The sequence below is a fragment of the Bos javanicus genome, unplaced genomic scaffold, assembly GCF_032452875.1.
Source record: "Bos javanicus breed banteng unplaced genomic scaffold, ARS-OSU_banteng_1.0 tig00001600_1, whole genome shotgun sequence".
In the NCBI taxonomy this organism is placed as follows: Eukaryota; Metazoa; Chordata; class Mammalia; order Artiodactyla; family Bovidae; genus Bos; species Bos javanicus.
In genome coordinates, this window is record NW_026893620.1 from 883,151 (window position 1) to 901,414 (window position 18,264).

At 43.5% G+C, this 18,264-nt stretch overlaps 1 protein-coding gene across 1 annotated transcript in view; it reads right to left on the bottom strand.

Annotated features, from left to right (window-relative positions):
* LOC133243938 (ATP-binding cassette sub-family C member 4-like) overlaps positions 1-18,264 on the bottom strand; it is a 230,057-nt gene that overhangs the window by 145,828 nt on the left and 65,965 nt on the right. Inside the window, 3 exon segments of the mRNA XM_061410646.1 lie at positions 6,926-7,012; positions 7,236-7,330; positions 17,355-17,546. Coding sequence (XP_061266630.1) covers positions 6,926-7,012; positions 7,236-7,330; positions 17,355-17,546 — 374 coding nt within the window.

The following is an 18,264-nucleotide window of genomic DNA, read 5'->3' on the forward strand; positions in this document are numbered from 1 at the left end:
CCCTGTCTCCTGTACAGTGTCATGAACCTCCATCCATAGTTCATCAGGCACTCTATCTATCAGATCTAGTCCCTTAAATCTATTTCTCACTTCCACTGTATAATCATAAGGGATTTGATTTAAGTCATGCCTGAATGGTCTAGTGGTTTTCCCTACTTTCTTCAATTTAAGTCTGAATTTGGCAATAAGGAGTTCACGATCTGAGCCACAGTCAGCTCCTGGTCTTGATTTTGTTGACTGTATAGAGCTTCTCCATCTTTGGCTGCGAAGAATATAATCTATATTATTTCAGTATTGACCATCTGGTGATGTCCATGTGTAAAGTCTTCTCTTGTGTTGTTGGACTGTGCAGCTCAGTCCCTCTCATGAGTCTGATGTCAGACGAGTGATGAAACCTCAGTTTCTTCATCTCAAAACAAGGCCAAGGACTACTCACCCACGTGTTCTGGGCAATTAAACCACCAATCCACTCAGTAAATGTCAGCTTCCCTTTTCCACTTCTCCCTAACCATGAGCAGTCATGTGCTTTGGACTCATGACAGAAAAGTCCTAAGGGGACACTCTGAACACTGGGTCTGTGATGAGAAGCAAGACCCCAGGATGTAGACACATACACCATTGCTTCATTAAGTCCAAAAGGATTCATTTTGCCCTTTGACATATCTTAGTTCAGCATTTGTATCTAAGATTCCTGAGTGAGCAAACCTCTTCAGACTTAGTACTAAAGCTTTTAATGGAACTGTTTCTCCTTAATTCATAATCACTTGCCAATAGTTCCTGAAGGCAGATGTTAATCAAATCTGATGGGTTTCTATGTCCAAGATGGAGCAACCCAAAAGTGGTAAAATGTTTGCTTCCTAAGATTCCATCAGAGATAAAGTAATATAAACAATTACAACAAAGTGGCCAATTAATGACTTTGAAATTTTCCTAAATAATTGCCAACATCTGCTGGATCATCGAAAAAGCAAGAAAGTTCCAGAAAAATATCTATTTCTGCTTCATTGACTATGCCAAAGCCTTTGACTGTGTGGATCACAGTCAACTGTGGAAAATTCAGAAAGAGATGGGAATACCAGACCACCTGACCTGCCTCTTGAGAAACCTATATGTAGGTCAGGAAGCAACAGTTAGAACTGGACATGGAACAACAGACTGGTTCCAAATAGGAAAAGGAGTACATCAAGGCTGTATATCACCCTGCTTATTTAACTTATATGCAGAGTACTTTATGAGAAATGCTGGGCTGGAAGAAGCACAAGCTGGAATCAAGATTGTTGGGAGAAATATCAATAACCTCAGATATGCTGACGACACCACCCTTATGGCAGAAAGTGAAGAACTAAAGAGCCTGTTATGAAAGTGAAAGAGGAGAGTGAAAAAGTTGGCTTAAAGCTCAACATTCAGAAAACGAAGATCATGGCATCTGGTCCCATTACTTAATGGGAAATAGATGGGGAAACAGTGGCAGACTTTATTTTTGGGGTCTCAAAAATCACTGCAGATGGTGATTGCAGCCATGAAATTAAATGACGTTTACTCCTTGGAAGAAAAGTTATGACCAACCTAGATAGCATATTGAAAAGCAGAGACATTACTTTGCCAACAAAGGTCCATCTAGTCAAGGCAATGGTTTTTCCAGTAGTCATGTATGGATGTGAGAATTGGACTGTGAAGAAAGCTGAGTGCCAAAGAATTGATGCTTTTGAACTGTGGTGTTGGAGAAGATTCTTGAGAGTCCCTTGGACTGCAAGGAGATTCAACCAGTCCATTCTGAAGGAGATCAGTCCTGGGTGTTCTTTGGAAGGAATGATGCTAAACGTGAAACTCCAGTACTTTGGCCACCTCATGTGAAGAGTTGACTCATTGGAAAAGATTCTGATGCTTGGAGGGATTGGGGGCAGGAGAAGAAGGGGATGACAGAGGATGAAATGGTTGTATGGCATGACCAACTCGATGGACGTGAGTTTGAGTGACCTCCGGGAGTTGGTGATGAACAGGGAGCCCTGGCGTGCTGCAATTCATGGGGTCCCAAAGAGTCGGACAGAGCGACTCAACTGAAACTGAACTGAATGCTTTTTATCCATCTCCAACAAGATAGACTATTTTTCAAGTTTTAGAGTAAAGATTTCCAAGTTATGTCATAAAAATGATTGATTCAGAAACAAGTTAACTGTTAAATCTATATAAGGGCTGTGTTCTATTTATTGGGTTGGCCACAAAATTCCTTTGGGTTTTTCCATAACATCTTACAGAAAACCCAAGTGAACTTTTTGGCCAATCCAGTATCATTCTCTATAGGGGCTGTGTTAAGAGGAGACACATTCCATGGTAGAGGGGATACAAATAATTCAGAAACCGCACCTTCATCAATCAGCAAAGGTTTACTGAGGTGCCACTCTCTTGACGTACAACGCAGGCCAAGAAAGCAGACATTACTTTGCAGCATGTAAAAAGGGGATACACTGAACGAGTATAGGACATGTACTATCAGGCCATGATGTGTGCTCTGAAGAAAAAGCAAGGGGGCTGCTGTAGTTGGGGAGACACAGGAGCCCTGAGATTCTCTGGGGAAACATCCCTGGAAGAAGACACAGCAGGTGCAGGGGTCTGGGACAGAACATGCTGGGCTGAGGCACCTTCCTGCATTCATAGCTTCTAGGGGGTGGGGAGACTCATAAATCGTCAAGTGCACCCACTGAGGGCAGTGAGAAGACAGAGGGCACGGGCTGCACCTGGAGGAGGAGGAGGGAATGTCAGGTCCTGTCTTCCATCTTCCTTCTGTGTCCTGGTGCACTGCTCCCTGGCTCTGGGACAGAGGGACCACTATGTATAGACAGACAGGGGTGAGAAAGGACCCCCACAAAGCCAGCACAGTGGATTACCAAGTAGGTGTGGGGAAGAGCTAGAAAGGCTGATGGGGGCAGACGGCAAAGAAGTCTGTTCTCTGAGGACCTGGAGCTGCTTCCTGAACATGGGAGGAATGGGAGGGGAGGGCAGGGGGAGGTCTATGAAGGGCTGGAGCAGGAGGGTGAGCTGTGTAGACAGCAGCATGGGAGTCTGCTCAGGGCAGACCTGAAAAGCTGATGATGCAGGAGGCAGGGGTCTGGTGATGTGGGACTAAACCAGGAGAGGATCCATGGCTGGACACAAGTGAGACTGCATCAGTTCATCTAAGGACTCTCACCTTCTATAGGTAATAGAACCCACTTAATCATCACAAAATATAGTTATAAAAATCACAAACATTAGTAACCTGGTATATATTAATATACTCATGACTAAAGGAAGATGAAAATGGCAAGTAGAAGTGTGATTCATTCACTTTTAATAGAAAATATTCACCACAACTAAGCTTCAACACGACCACCATCTCTCATAGCATATTGTTCCATCCAAATGCCTAACTCATTGAGAACATTCTCAGTCGCTGTTGAGTGATTTCCTAAATTGCCTTTGTGATCCCTGCCCTAAGTTTCCCCAGAGAATGTGGTTCTGATTAGCATACAAGTCTTAACAAGCTTGCTTCTATTAAGTGTACATCCAAGGTCATTAAACCGAAAGGTTGGAGAGGACTTTATAAACATGTTATAAACACCTCACCTTTATAAACACCTGAGAGAGTTTTTGTGTTCAGCACACTGATACATGGCAATCCATAAACTTTCCCTTCCCCTCCCTGTGACACAGACACAAGAGCCAGCAGAAACTGCTCTTGCAGTGATGGGGAACTTGTGCAGAGGCACACAAGACAGGGTAGCAGACACTTGCAAGTTCAGGGTGGAGTGTTGGGAACAGGGAGGCTGAGCTACTCATGATGCCAGGAGAGTGGGGGATGGAAATTCATGTCTCATTACTAGTATTCCATCACTGAACTCATGACAAGCCACAAGGCACTACCTAAGGGAAAAGTCATCAGTGAAAGTATTGGTCACTCAGTCATGTCTGACTCTTTGCAACCCCATGGCCTATAGCCCACCAGGACATTCTGTCCATGAGGATTTTCCAGGCAAGAAAAGTGCCCTCCTCCAGGGGATCTTCTCAACCCAGGGATTGAATCCAGGTCTCCTGCATTACAGGCAGATTCTTTACCATCTGAGCCACTAGGTGCTTTAAATAAGAGAAAATTTATCAAATCACAATCAAAAGAGGATGGGAAAGGGGGGGTCAGATCAGAGTGTGGGCCATGCCACATGTCAGCTGCCCTGCTCTCTTTTGTTCTGAAAGATTCAATGCTAATGTGTAATTTGTGTGTGTGGTAAAATATACATAACATGAAATTTACCATTTTAACTATTTTTTATGCATACAGCTCAATGGCATTAAGTACATTCACATCATTGTGTAACCATCACCACCATCCATCTCCAGAGCTCTTTCATTGCCCCAACACTAAGCACCTTTCACATACAGCCTTCAGTGGTACCTGCCTCATGACCCCTGCTTAATGGATGTGGAATCCCAGCTCCTCGTATCCAGAGCTCAGAGCTCCTCACATCTCTCTCTCACTCACTCCACTAATCTGCTTAAGTCTCCTTATTTGCTATTTAGGATTTGCTGTGAATGAATTCTGTTCCCCCAAAAATTCATATGATGGCACATTGACCACCAGAACCTTAGAATCTGGTGACAGAACCTTTAAAGAGGTAGTTGTTACCCTCAATTATAGTGGGCCTAATCCCATATGACTGGTGTTCTTAGAAGAGGAGACTAAGACATAAGGACAGAAACACAGGGGTGTGCATGAACAGAGGGAGGACCATGTCCGAGGACACAGTGAGGAAGCTGTCATCAGAAGATAAGGAAAAGGTCTAAGGAGAAACCAAACTGCCCACACCTTGATCATGAAAGTCTAGCCTTTAGAACTGTGAGAGAATGAATTTCTATTATTTACGCACTGCTCCCCCAGCTCTGCTATCTCTGGCAGCCTGCTGTGACTGAATGTTTATGCCCTCAAAATACATACACTGAAACCTAATCCCCACTGTGAAAGTACTGGAGATGGGGCCATTGGGAGGTGACAGGTCATGAGGGTGGAGTCTGCCTGAATGGGACTAGTGCCTTTATAAAAGGGACCCACACGGCTCCCTCACCCCTTCCACCACATGAGGACACAGGAATTGGGTCCTCACCAGACACCAAATCTGCCAACACCCTCACCTTGGACTTGCCTGAGCTCTGGTCTCTGTGAGATCAGCCTGGACAGACATAGCCCCAGCAAACTAACACAGGACCTGACAGCGAGAATTCCCAAACAGCTTCTCTCTGCTGTACAACCTGCCTTGTCCAGGCGAGGACGTGCCTTCTGTTCTCACAGCCTCGCTTCCTGTGCTTCTACTCTTCCTCCAGCAAAGGGAACTGGGTCTTATTTTCAGCCTCTACATACATACCCAGCCTGCACGCCCCCAGGGCACTTCCCGCCCAGCCCGGGGCACAGGGAGCTTTCCAACATCCACTTCCATTCAGCACTTACTATCCTGTATGCTGCTAAGTTGCCCCAGTCGTGTCCGACTCTGTGTGACCCCATAGACGGCAGCCCAACAGGCTCTCCCGTCCCCAGGATTCTCCGGCAAGAACACTGGAGTGGATTGCCATTTCCTTCTCCAATGCATGAAAGTGAAAAGTGAAAGTGAAGTCACTCAGTCATGTCCAACTCTTTGTGACCCCATGGACTGCAGCCTACCAGGCTCCTCCGTCCATGGGATTTTCCAGGCAAGAGTACTGGAGTGGGGTGCCACTGCCTTCTCCAACTATCCTGTATAGAAACCTCTAAACCCTGATTCAGCTGACCTTTTCCCAGGTATCTGTCTTAACGAGCTCCACATTGAGATAGGTTCCTCAGAGGCAGAAATGAGAGCTGGGCATCTTAGTCTCCCTTATTCTGCCCAGTGTGGGTCCTTCCCCTCTCCTGGCTCTCTGTCTTCCTTGTAAACTAAGAGGTTTTGTGCAGGGACATCTGTAAGGGCATTGATCCCAGTGCACACAGCAGGGCATTAATAAGTGCAGCTGGAAGGCTTGTTGCCTTTAACAAGGTGAACAACAGCAAGGTAAGCAACCATGGGGTAGATGTGGATGCTGTTGTAGCAAAAGCAAGCTCATGCAGCTTTCAAAAAGGCCAGTCTAGACTCCATCAGAGGCTTCAGTCAGCGTGTATTAGGACACATTATTCACAGAAAAGCATAAGAGTTGTTTTACTTCAGTCATTCTGCGGCCAGGCAAAAGCAATTTGTATTCCAGAAACACAAAAATGAGAGTCAAGATTTCCACCAGATTCTAGATCTCTAGTTCCACATTCAGGCTAACCCTACATCATGGGTCTAAGTATTAATTCAAATAAGCATCCATGAAGCAACACTAAACGATTAAATTCATACTTAGATGTGGAATAAGTTAGTCTTAATTCTAGGCCTTATTAAAAATTTCCAAACCTACAGAATAATAAGCATAAACCAACAGGGCCTTTCCACAGAAGCCCTGTGTCAGTACCGAAAATGTTGCTTCTAATGTGCCTTAAACACATGATGGAGGAAAAGGACTGACACTAAGTACTAGATTACTGGGTCCAACTCTATGATTTAAAAACCATTCACCATCTTTCTTACTTCAAGGCTCTGGATCCATCACAGTGTCTGGTTATCAACTGCAGGTCACGGGGAAATCTCCCATCTATTCCTCACTCCCTAAAGCACAGACCCCACTGTCCTTCACACATTGGAAGCACCTGCTGTATTTTCCTGTCCTGACCTCATCATGATGCAAAATTTCTCTACGATGGATCTTCTGTGGAGGGAAGGGAGGGGAGAGAGGGACACCAAGGCAGAGCGAGCTGAGTTTCCTGAAGCACAAAGGCTTTCCTGAGCTCTCTTCCCCAATCTCTACAGGGTTCCTGGAAAGCAGAGATGATAAAAAATAGGAGCAAACTCACTGTTCGAACAAGTGCCTGCTGACTCCTACATCCACTGCGCTGAGCGGATCGTCCAGGAGGTAGATGTCTGCGTCCTGATACACGGCTCTAGAAAACAGACAGAGACGTCAGGAGAGGACACATCACACTCCTTGGGTCTCATCTCTGAATCACGATGGCGTCCAACAATTCCAGGTTCATTCCAAGAGCCCAGGGAAAGGGCCAAGACCCTGCTTCACACAGGCCAACCCGGTGAGCGGGGTCTGCGTGCTCACGTCCACTGGGAGGTGCAGAGGAGCAGGGGCAGGATGGCAACTGAAACCCCATTTACCTGGCAAGGCTGACCCGGGCTTTCTGTCCTTCACTCAGCGGGGTTCCCCGGTCTCCTATCTCAGTTAGATCATTTTCCTTCAAAAGCTGTAAATCCTACATGGAGATAGAAAAGGAGAAAAAAAAAAAAGATCTAAAATATGTTCTGCTCCTGCCATCCGAACTTTTTAGCATCAGTTCTCCCCACAGTGTTTGATCAACAACAATGAGTATATTTCATGGTGGCTAAACCATAACACTGAACAATTTAAAAAATCCTCAGGTTTTTTTTTTGTTTGTTTTCATTCTGTAGTTTTTCACAACATTTATGTATCTGACCATTCTAACAGATATTTATTGTGGATCAATATACACCAGGCACTGTTCTGGGCACAATGAATTTAGCCATGAGGAAACAAAGCCACTAGAGTTTCTTTCCACAGTGGGGGATGAACAATAAGGAAAATTAACCTGAGTGCAAGTACTGAGGATGAGAAGGAAAAGGAAGTGGGCTCAGGGGGTTGGAGAGTAAAGGAGGGAAGTGAGTCCACACTGGGGTGTGAGGGCTCTGCTCAGAGGAGGGTGAGCAGATCCGGGGGAGGGGGAGGGGCTCAGGCAGACCTGGAGAGGCTGCTCCACACAGAGGGATGGGCAAGTGCAGGGGCCACAGGGAGGTGCCCAAGGTGTTCAGGACAAGCAAGGAGGCAGGAGAGCAGAGCTGAGTAAGAATGAGGGAAGTGAGGGCAGAGACAGAGCAGGAGGAACCTGGGGTCACTCCAGTAACAGGAGGAGAGGGAGAAGGGAGGACTGACCTGGTCTGAGATTTCTACAGAATCACTCCTGTGCTTTGCAGAAAACAAGCAGTAAGGGAGAATGAGTGAGGATAGATACAAGTATGGAGGCTACTGGAATAATCTAAGTGAGAGATGACGGTGGCCAGGACCACAGCAGGAGCAGCAGGGATGGAGAGATGGAGCACACTCCAGACACATTCTGAAGGCAGAGTCTGTAAGACCTACTGATGGGATGGGTGTGGGTTGTAAGAAGAGCACCAAGGTGGTTGGAGCATGAGGAAGAACAGGGTCACCGTTTACTGAGTTGTACTGATGAAAGTCAAAGTGAAAGTTGCTTAGTCATGTCTGACTCTTTGTGACTCCATGGAATTCTCCAGGCCAAAATACTGGAGTGGGTAGCGTTTCCCTTATACAGGTGATCTTCCCAACCCAGGAATCAAACCCAGGTCTCCCACACTGCAGGCGGATTCCTTATCAACTGAGCTATCAGGGAAGCTCTGCTACTGATGATTGATGCCTATTTTCTCATTAATCCAACAGGGGGACCCTATTCACAGTGTGAATCACAACATGCAAAGCTTGTGACCATGAGGACAAGAAAGAGGGTGTCTCCATCATAACCCTCCCTGACAGCCACAAAGACACATAGACAGACACAGGTTCCCTGCTCACTCAGAGCTTAACAAGGGAGGATCAAATGAAAAGCAGCAATTGTTCTGTCATGAAAATTCATTATTTCATCTTATTTCTTCATCAAGCTCAGAAGTTAATACCATCTCTCCCTCCTGGTTTTCATACCATTTTAAGATAGGCTCCAGCCATACATACACACACACTGTTTCTGGACCTCTGTTTCACTGTTGACAGTCCTTGCAAACTGTTATTACTTTTTATCCTTTAATTTTATTAATGTATTTTTCTGGTTTCCTTCCCCAAACAGCATCACATTATAGCACAGCAATCGCAACATGCTCTAGAAAAGTTCACTCTTTCACTTAGCTCAGTTCTAGCATAAGAAACAGGCTCTCTTCAACTCTGGTGGTAGGACTTTGAGCGTGTTGTTCACTTTGCAAATTATTAATGGACAAGTCCAAGATGGGAAGAACATTTTAAAGGATTTGATATAAAATCCAAGTCAGGCTAATTTCCCAGCCACGATTTTCTGATTAGGTTAAAAGGAAAAGCCTGACTTGAGCATATATTACAACACTTCTCACTGACAGGAAAGTGTTCTTATTCATGTTATTTTCCTCTAAGTTAAATTTAACCAATTTTCACTGAACAGCAGATACACAAACTAGAGGCGAACTAGGAAATGAAGAAGCTGGTTTGATACCATCTACCAGAAACATACCAAGGACCCTTCAGCAATGGTGGAGACTTAACAGTAGAAACGCTATGAAGCAGACTCTTGAAACAGTTGATGAACGCCCTGGCAGACGATGGCTGGATTCTGGAGTCAAACAATGGAAGCCCACACCTCCATTTACTGCTTGTCTTCCATTTGGAATTGCCCCTCCTCTCACGGCCTGTCAATATCCTGCCCATTCTTCCAGGCTCAGCCCGAACACACTCTCCCATGAAACCATCCTGGACTCACTCTCTTCCTGCTGGGTTCCTAAGGCTTTGCGTACATTTCTTCTGAAGGACCTGTCCTATTCTGCTCAATAATTTGTATGCATGCACATAGCTTCTCTCAGCTCCTGGTGGGTAAGATCTGTGAACCAAGAACTGTGCTGCACCCTGATACTGACTATCTCTAATCTTTGCAACAAGCTACATGGTAAGTACTCACCCCATTTCCCAGATGAGGAAACTGAGACTAAATGAGGTCACATCACTGTTCTGAGGGTCAGTTCAGTTCAGTTGCTCAGCCGTGTCTGACTCTTTGTGACCCCATTGACTGCAGCAGGTCAGGCCTTCCTGTCCATCACCCATTCCCGGAGTTTGCTCAGGCTCATGTCCATTGAGTCGGTGATGCCATCCAACCATCTCATCCTCTGTCATCCCCTTTTCCTCCCGTCTTCAATCTTTCCCAGCATCAGGGTCTTCTCCAATGAGTCAGTTCTTCATATCAGGTAGCCAAAGTATTGGAGTTTCAGCTTCATCATCAGTCCATCCAAGGAACATTCAGGACTGATTTTATTTAAGATGGAGTGGTTGGATCTCCTTTCAGTCCAAGGGACCCTCAAGAGTCTTCTCCAACACCACAGTTCAAAAGCATCAGTTCTTCGGTGCTCACCTTTTTTTATAGTCCAACTCTCACATCCAAAGATGACTACTGAAAACACCATAGCTTTCACTAGATGGACCTTTGTTGGTAAGTAATGTCTCTGCTTTTGAATATGCTGTCTAGGTTGGTCATAACTTTCCTTCCAAGGAGTAACTGTCTTTAAATCTCATGGCTGCAATCACCAATTGCAGTGATTTTGGAGCTCAAAAAAGTAAAGTCTGTCACTGTTTCTACTATGTCCCCACCTATTTCCCATGAAGTGATGGGACCAGATACCATAGCTTAGTTTTCTGAATGTTGAACTTTAAGCCACATTTTTCACTCTCCTCTTTCTCTTTCATCAAGAGGCTCTTTAATTCTTCTTCACTTTCTGCCATGAGGTTTGTGTCATCTGCATATCTGATGTTTTTGATATTTCTCCCAGCAATCTTAATTCTAGCCTGTGCTTCATCCAGCCCAGCATTTCTCATGATGTATTCTTCATATAAGTTAAATAAGCACGGTGACAATATACAGCTTTGATGTACTCCTTTCCTGATTTGGAAGTAGTCTGTTGTTCCATGTCCAGTTCTAATGTTGTTTCCTGACTTGCATACAGATTTCTCAAGAGGCAGGTCAGGTGGTCTAGTATTCCCACCTCTTGAAGAATTTTGCAGAGTTTGCTGTGGTCCACACTGTCTAAGTTTTGGCATAGTCAATAAAACAGAAATATATGTTTTTCTGGAACTCTCTTTCTTTTTTGATGATCCAACATATGTTGGCAATTTGATCTCTGGTTCCTCTGCCTTTTCTAAATCCAGCTTGAGCATCTAGAAGTTCACAATTCATGTACTGTTGAAGCCACGCTTGGAGAATTTTGAGCATTACTTTGCTAACATGTGAGATGAGTGTAATTGTGTGGTAATTTGAGCATTCTTTGGCATTGCCTTTTTTTGGGATTGGAATGAAACTGATCTTTTCCAGTCCTGTGGCCACTGCTGAGTTTTCCAAATTTGCTGACATATTGAGTGCAGCACTTTCACAGCATCATCTTTTAGGATTTGAAATAGCTCAACTGGAATTCCATCACCTTAACTAGCTTTGTTCGTAGTGACACTTCCTAAGGCCCACTTGGCTTTCTATTCCAGGATGTCTGGCTCTAGGTGAGTGATCACACCATCATGATCTTCTGGGTGGTGAAGATCTTTTTTGTATAGACCTTCTGTGTAGTATTACCACCTCTTCTTAATATCTTCTGCTTCTGTTAGGTCCATACCATTTTTTGTCCTTTATTGTGTCCATCTTTGCATGAAATATTCCTTTGGTATCTCTAATTTTCTTGAAGTGATCTCTAGTCTTTCCCATTCTGTTGTTTTCCTCTATTTCTTTGCATTGATCACTGAAGAAAGCTTTCTTATCTCTCCTTGCTATTCTTTGGAACTCTGCATTCAAATAGGTATATCTTTCCTTTTCAGCTATTGAACAGAAGAGCTATAATCTGACCCAGCTCATGTCAGTTCAGAGACTTCTGCTGTTTCACATCATACTGCCTCTAGTTTCCATGCTTATCCATGGTGTTGTGCTGCCTCTCAATTGAGGAAGTTTAGAAGTAAGAACTTCTTAAAAAGTGAGCAATGGATGAAGGTGTAAGGGGGGCATGTAAACAGAGACCCTAACCAGGGTGTGTCTCTTTCTTCAACAGAAAAGCAAGGTCACGAAAGAAACAGGCACACCCTGGCTGCTTCTCTGGAATTTGATCTGGGTATCAGGAGCTGGATGTGATTAAGGTAAAGAGGAAATGCCTGAAATCTGTTTACGCCACACCCCACCTTCCATGGAATCTAGGGTTATGCAGAACCAGATCTGAACTTGAGCTGTAAACGCAGAGATGAGCTGTTTGACCCCTCAAGTATCAGTTTCTCCTACTATAAAATGAAGATAGGAACATCAAGGACACTCATAAAGAATTAATAAATCATGTGACCACGCAGAAGCCCGCCGGCTGCGACAGACCATGCATAAGCGTGCCGGCTGAGAAGGACCGCGCAGAAGCATGGCCGAGAGGAGCTACCCCTCGCCCAAGGTAAGGGGCCACAACCGAGAATGCCAGACTGCGACGGTGCAGGAGCAGCCAAGAGGAGCTACCCCACGTCCAAGGTCAAGGGCGGCAGCAGAGAGAAGCTACCACACGCCCGAGGTCAGGGGAAGCAGCAGAGAGGAGCAACCCCACATCCAAGGAACAGCAGCTGCACAGGCACAGGAGGGCCGAGAGGAGCTATTCCATGTTCAAGGTCAGGAGGGGTGGCTGTGAGGAGATACCCCTCATCCAAGGTAAGGGGCAGCAGTTGCACTTTGCTGGAGCAGCCATGAAGAGATACCCCATGACAAAGGTAAGAGAAACCCAAGTAAGACAGTAGGGTTATAAGAGGGCATCAGAGGGCAGACACACTGAAACCATAATCACAGAAAACTAGCAATCTGATCACACAGACCACAGCCTTGTATAACTCAATGAAAATAAGCCATGCCATGTGGGAGCATGCAAAATGGATGGGTCATGGTGGAGAGGTCTGATAGAATGTGGTCCACTGGAGAAGGGAATGGCAAACCATTTCAGTATACTTGCCTTGAGAACCCCATGAACAGTATGAAAAGGCAAAATGATAGGATACTGAAAGAGAAACTCCCCAGGTTGGTAAGTGCCCAATATGCTATTGGAGATCAGTAGAGAAATAACTCCAGAAAGAAAAAAGAGATGGAGCCAAGGCCAAAACAATACCCTGTTGTGGATGTGACTGGTGATAGAAGCAAGGTCCAATGCTGTAAAGAGCAATATTGCATAGAAACTTGGAATGTTAGGTCCATGAATCAAGGCAAATTGGAAGTAGTCAAACAGGAGATGGCAAGAGTGAACACTGACATTCTAGGAATCAGCAAACTAAAATGGACTGGAATGGGTGAATTTAACTCAGATGATCATTATATCTACTACTGTGGGCAGGAATCCCTTAGAAGAAATGGAGTAGCCATCATGGTCAACAAAAGAGTCCGAAATGCAGTACTTGGATGCAATCTCAAAAACAACAGAATGATCTCTGTTCATTTCTAAGGCAAACCATTAATATCATGGTAATCCAAGCCTATGCCCCAACCAGTAACGCTGAAGAAGCTGAAGTTGAATGGTTCTATGAAGACCTCCAAGATCTTTTAGAAATAACACACAAAAAAGATGTCCTATTCATTATAGGGGACTGGAATGCAAAAGTAAGAACTCAAGAAACACCTGGAATAACAGGCAAATGTGGAGTCTTGGAGTCTTGCAGTTTTGCCAATTTTGGAGTAATAGAGTTTTGCCAAGAGAACACACTGGGCATAGCAAACACCCTCTTCCAGCAACACAAGAGAAGACCCTACACATGGACATCACCAGATGGTCAACACCGAAATCAGATTGATTATATTCTTTGCAGCCAAAGATGGAGAAGCTCTATATAGTAAGCAAAAACAAGACCAGGAACTGACTGTGGCTCAGATCATGAACTCCTTATTGCCAAATTCAGACTTAAATTGAAGAAAGTAGGGAAAACCACTAGACCATTCAGGCATGACTTAAATCAAATCCCTTATGATTATACAGTGGAAGTGAGAAATAGATTTAAGGGACTAGATCTGATAGAGTGCCTGATGAACTATGGATGGAAGTTCGTGACATTGTACAGGAGACAGGGATCAAGACCATCCCCATGAAAAAGAAATGCAAAAAAGCAAAACGGCTGTCTGAGGAGACCTCACAAATAGCTGTGAAAAGAAAAGTGAAAAGCAAAGGAGAAAAGGAAAGATACAAGCATCTGAATGCAGAGTTCCAAAGAATAGCAAGGAGAGATAAGAAAGCCTTCTTCAGTGATCAATGCAAAGAAATAGGGGAAAACAACATAATGGGAAAGACTAGAGCTCTCTTCAAGAAAATTAGAGATACTAAGGGAACATTTCATGCAAAGATGGGCTTGATAAAGGAAAGAAATGGTATGGACCCAACAGAAGCAGAAGATATTAAGAAGAGGTGGCAAGAATACACAGAAGAACTGTACAAAAAAGATCTTCAGGACCAAGATAATCACAATGGTGTGATCACTCACCTAGAGCCAGACATCCTGGAATGTGAAGTCAGTGGGTCTTAGAAAGCATCATTATGAACAAAGCTAGAGGAGGTGTTGGACTTCCAGTTGAGCTATTTCAAATCCTAAAAGATGATGCTGTGAAATTGCTGCACTCAATATGCCAGAAAATTTGGAAAACTCAGCAGCAGCCACAGGACTGGAAAAGATCAGTTTTCATTCCAATACCAAAGAAAGGTAATGCCAAATAATGCTCAAACTACCATACAATTGCACTTATCTCACACGCTAGTAAAGTAATGCTTAAAATTCTCCAAGTCAGGCTTCAGCAATACGTGAACCGTGAACTTGCAGATGATTAAGGTGGTTTTAGAAAAGGCAGAGGAACCAGAGATAAAATTGCCAACATCTGCTGGATCATCGAAAAAGCAAGAGAGTTCCAGAAAAACATCCATTTCTGCTTTATTGACTATGCCAAAGCCTTTGACTGTGTGGATCACAATCAACTGTGGAAAATTCTACAAGAGGTGGGAATACCAGACCACCTGACCTGTCCCTTGAGAAACCTATATGCAGGTCAGGAAGCAACAGTTAGAACTGGACATGGAACAACAGACTGGTTCCAAATAGGAAAAGGAGTACGTCAAGGCCGTATATTGTCACCCTGCTTATTTGACTTATATGGAGTACATCATGAGAAACGCTGGGCTGGAAGAAGCACAAGCTGGAATCAAGATTGTTGGGAGAAATATCAATAACTTCAGATATGCAGATGATACCACCCTTATGGCAAAACGTGAAGAGGAACTCAAAAGCCTCTTGATGAAAGTGAAAGAGGAGAGTGAAAAAGTTGGCCTAAAGCTCAACATTCAGAAAACTAAGATCATGGCATCTTATGGCATTCCATCTCTCATTGCAAATAGATAGGGAAACAGTGCAAACCATGTCAGACTTTATTTTTGGAGGGGCTCCAAAATCACTGCAGATGGTGATTTCAGCCATGAATTAAAAGACGCTTACTCCTTGGAAAGAAAGTTATGTCCAACCTAGTTAGCTTGTTCAAAAGCAGAGACATTACTTTGCCAACAAAGGTCCGTCTAGTCAAGGCTATGGTTTTTCCAGTAGTCATGTATGGATGTGAGAGTTGGACTGTGAAGAAAGCTGCATGCTAAAGAATTGATGCTTTTGAACTGTGGTGTTGAAGAACATCCTTGAGAGTTACTTGGACTGCAAGGACATCCAGCCAGTCCATTCTAAAGAAGATCAGTCCTGGGTGTTCGTTGGAAGGACTGATGCTAAAGCTGAGACTCCAATACTTTGGCCACCTCATGCAAAGAATTAACTCATTGGAAAAGACTCTGATGCTGGGAGGGATTGGGGGCAGGAGGAGAAGGGGATGACAGAGGATGAGATGGCTGGATGGCAACACTGACTCGATGGACATGAGTTTGAGTAAACCTTGGGAGTTGGTGATGGACAGGGAGGCCTGGCGTGCTGCAAATCATGGGGTCACAAAGAGTCGGACATGGCTGTGCAACTGAACTGAACTGAACTGTTTCCTGTTTATGTGTGTGCATGCACACGTGTGAGAGACAGATACAAAAATGATTTGCACATGAACTCTGAATAAATAAGAGCTATTGTTTCACTGTTTCACAGTTGTTTCCCCTCTTCTTTTCTTACACAGTCTATGTACCATTTAATAAAAATCTAGTTCATTCCTAACTTCACATCATTTCTGCAAAAGCACAATCTCCCACTAACATGAGCCCAAGAGAAAGAAATAGCAGCCATTAAATGAATATTTCTGTTCTGTCCACATTATCATAAAATGTTGCTCACCTGATACTGTCTATGGTGTTCAAGCCATTGTTTAAACAGAATTACTATTTCCTCACAAAGAGAGTTTGCAGCCTTTAACACCAAACCTTTAAAAGTCTGTCCCAGCTTTTGCCTCACAGTATAAAAGTATAGTCAGATGTCCAAATTGCCCTGAAGAGACTAGGAGGAGCCCTTTAAAACTGTTTTACACTGATGTTTATAACCCAAGAGAATAACAAACTATTTATCGGTATTTACAGTTTTCTTTTTTTCTGCCAAATTATATTCTATCAGATAAGTTTAGTTTTCCTCATTCATTCACTAATTTCATCTAAATCCTAATGTAGAGTTAAACATTTCACTTTGCCATTTTCTGTGAAAATTGATGCCCTTTCTTGAAAACAATCTCTTCTCCAACAAAATGATGCAGTATTAAGGAGAAACATAAGTATTCTATTTTCTTTAAATAAGAAATTATAAATCAAAAATGAAGTAAAGAGGGAAACCTACAGACTGAAAGGGATCAAGGAGGCAACAACCAAGCACAATGGACAGACCTTATGTGGAATCTGATTCCAACAACGGTGAACAAGATTTCTCAGTGAGATGTCTAACAACATGTAAACTCAGATTAGAAGGTTGATGACATTCAGGAATTTGGGTTATTTTTCAGGTGAAATAATGTGGTGATTTTTTTTCCAAAGGGAAAAGATTTTTTTTTCTCTGAGACAAAACTAATGAAATGTAGACAGATGAACTAATATGATGTCTAGGATCTGCTCCAGAATAATGTAGGTTGGGGGTGGGGCAGGCAGAGCACAGGGGTAGAGATGCACCAAGACCGGCCACCAGCTGATCCTGGCTGAAGCTGGGAGTGGTACATGAGGATTCATTACACTGTGCTTGCTATTTTAGAAATTTCTATAATTGTTAAAAGTGAATGAAACTTCATAGAATGGACTGATCCCCTCAAGGTGAAAAAAAAAAAAAAAAGGCATTCGGTGAGTGTTATCACATCAGGATTAAAACAGCAATGTATATACCTGCATATTTACCCAGAAGACCAGTTTTAAATAATCAGCAACAAAGATTTTTCAAATTAAAAAATAAAATAAAAACTCTCAACAAATCTTGTAGGTTAAACCAATATTATCATTATTTAAAATTCAAGTATATCCAACTTAGGAGTTATTACTCACCTCTTTCAAAGCACAAGCCTTTATTACTTTTTCATATTGTTCTTCTTCATATTTTTTCCCAAATAAAATGTTACTCCTCACAGTTCCTGAGAACACCCAAGGTTGCTGAGAAACATACATGATCCTCCCGTGCACATTGACCTGTCCCTGGCTCGGGGGCAGCTCCCCCAGCAGAGCATGTAACAGTGACGACTGAAACAGAGGGCAACACACACATGTGAACAGGCAGCACTCAGGATGGAACATGCCCCGCAGCACAGCCGACCCCACCCTGGCACTTGATACATGATAGAACGCTTGTGTTTAGAACAGGATAATGTATAGTTCTGGCAGTAGCAACCAAAAAGTTGGAAATAACAGTGTTGGTCAATGTAAACCCACAGTTGACAAGAAATACTAATAAAATGCTATAATAATCTAGTGTGCCCAAGAATTTCCCCCAAATGAAGCACTATACTCAACAAAGACTAAATAAGAATGTTTAACATTCTTAACTAGCAGAGCAGCCCAGCAGGATGTGTATTTCTTGCATCTGATGCTTATGCAACTGTTCCTACATCTGGGTATACTTCACTTGACAAATGTGAAAGTCAAAATGAAGTCACTCAGTCGTGTCTGACCCTCAGCGACCCCATGGACTACAGCCCTCCAGGCCCCTCCGCCCATGGGATCCTCCAGGCAAGAGTACTGGAGTGGGGTGCCATTGCCTTCTCCATTCCAATGCACTTGACAAATACTTTTGCTTAAAAACTACATGTGAAAACCATATCCAAAGATGATTATTGAAAGAACTCTGAAGTGCACTGTGTCCAAAGAGCAAAAGTCCATCACAGAAGAAATCATCAACCTCTCATGTACACATTTATGTTTAGATTTCTGTATTTTGTTGTACAGAACACAAAAGACTAAG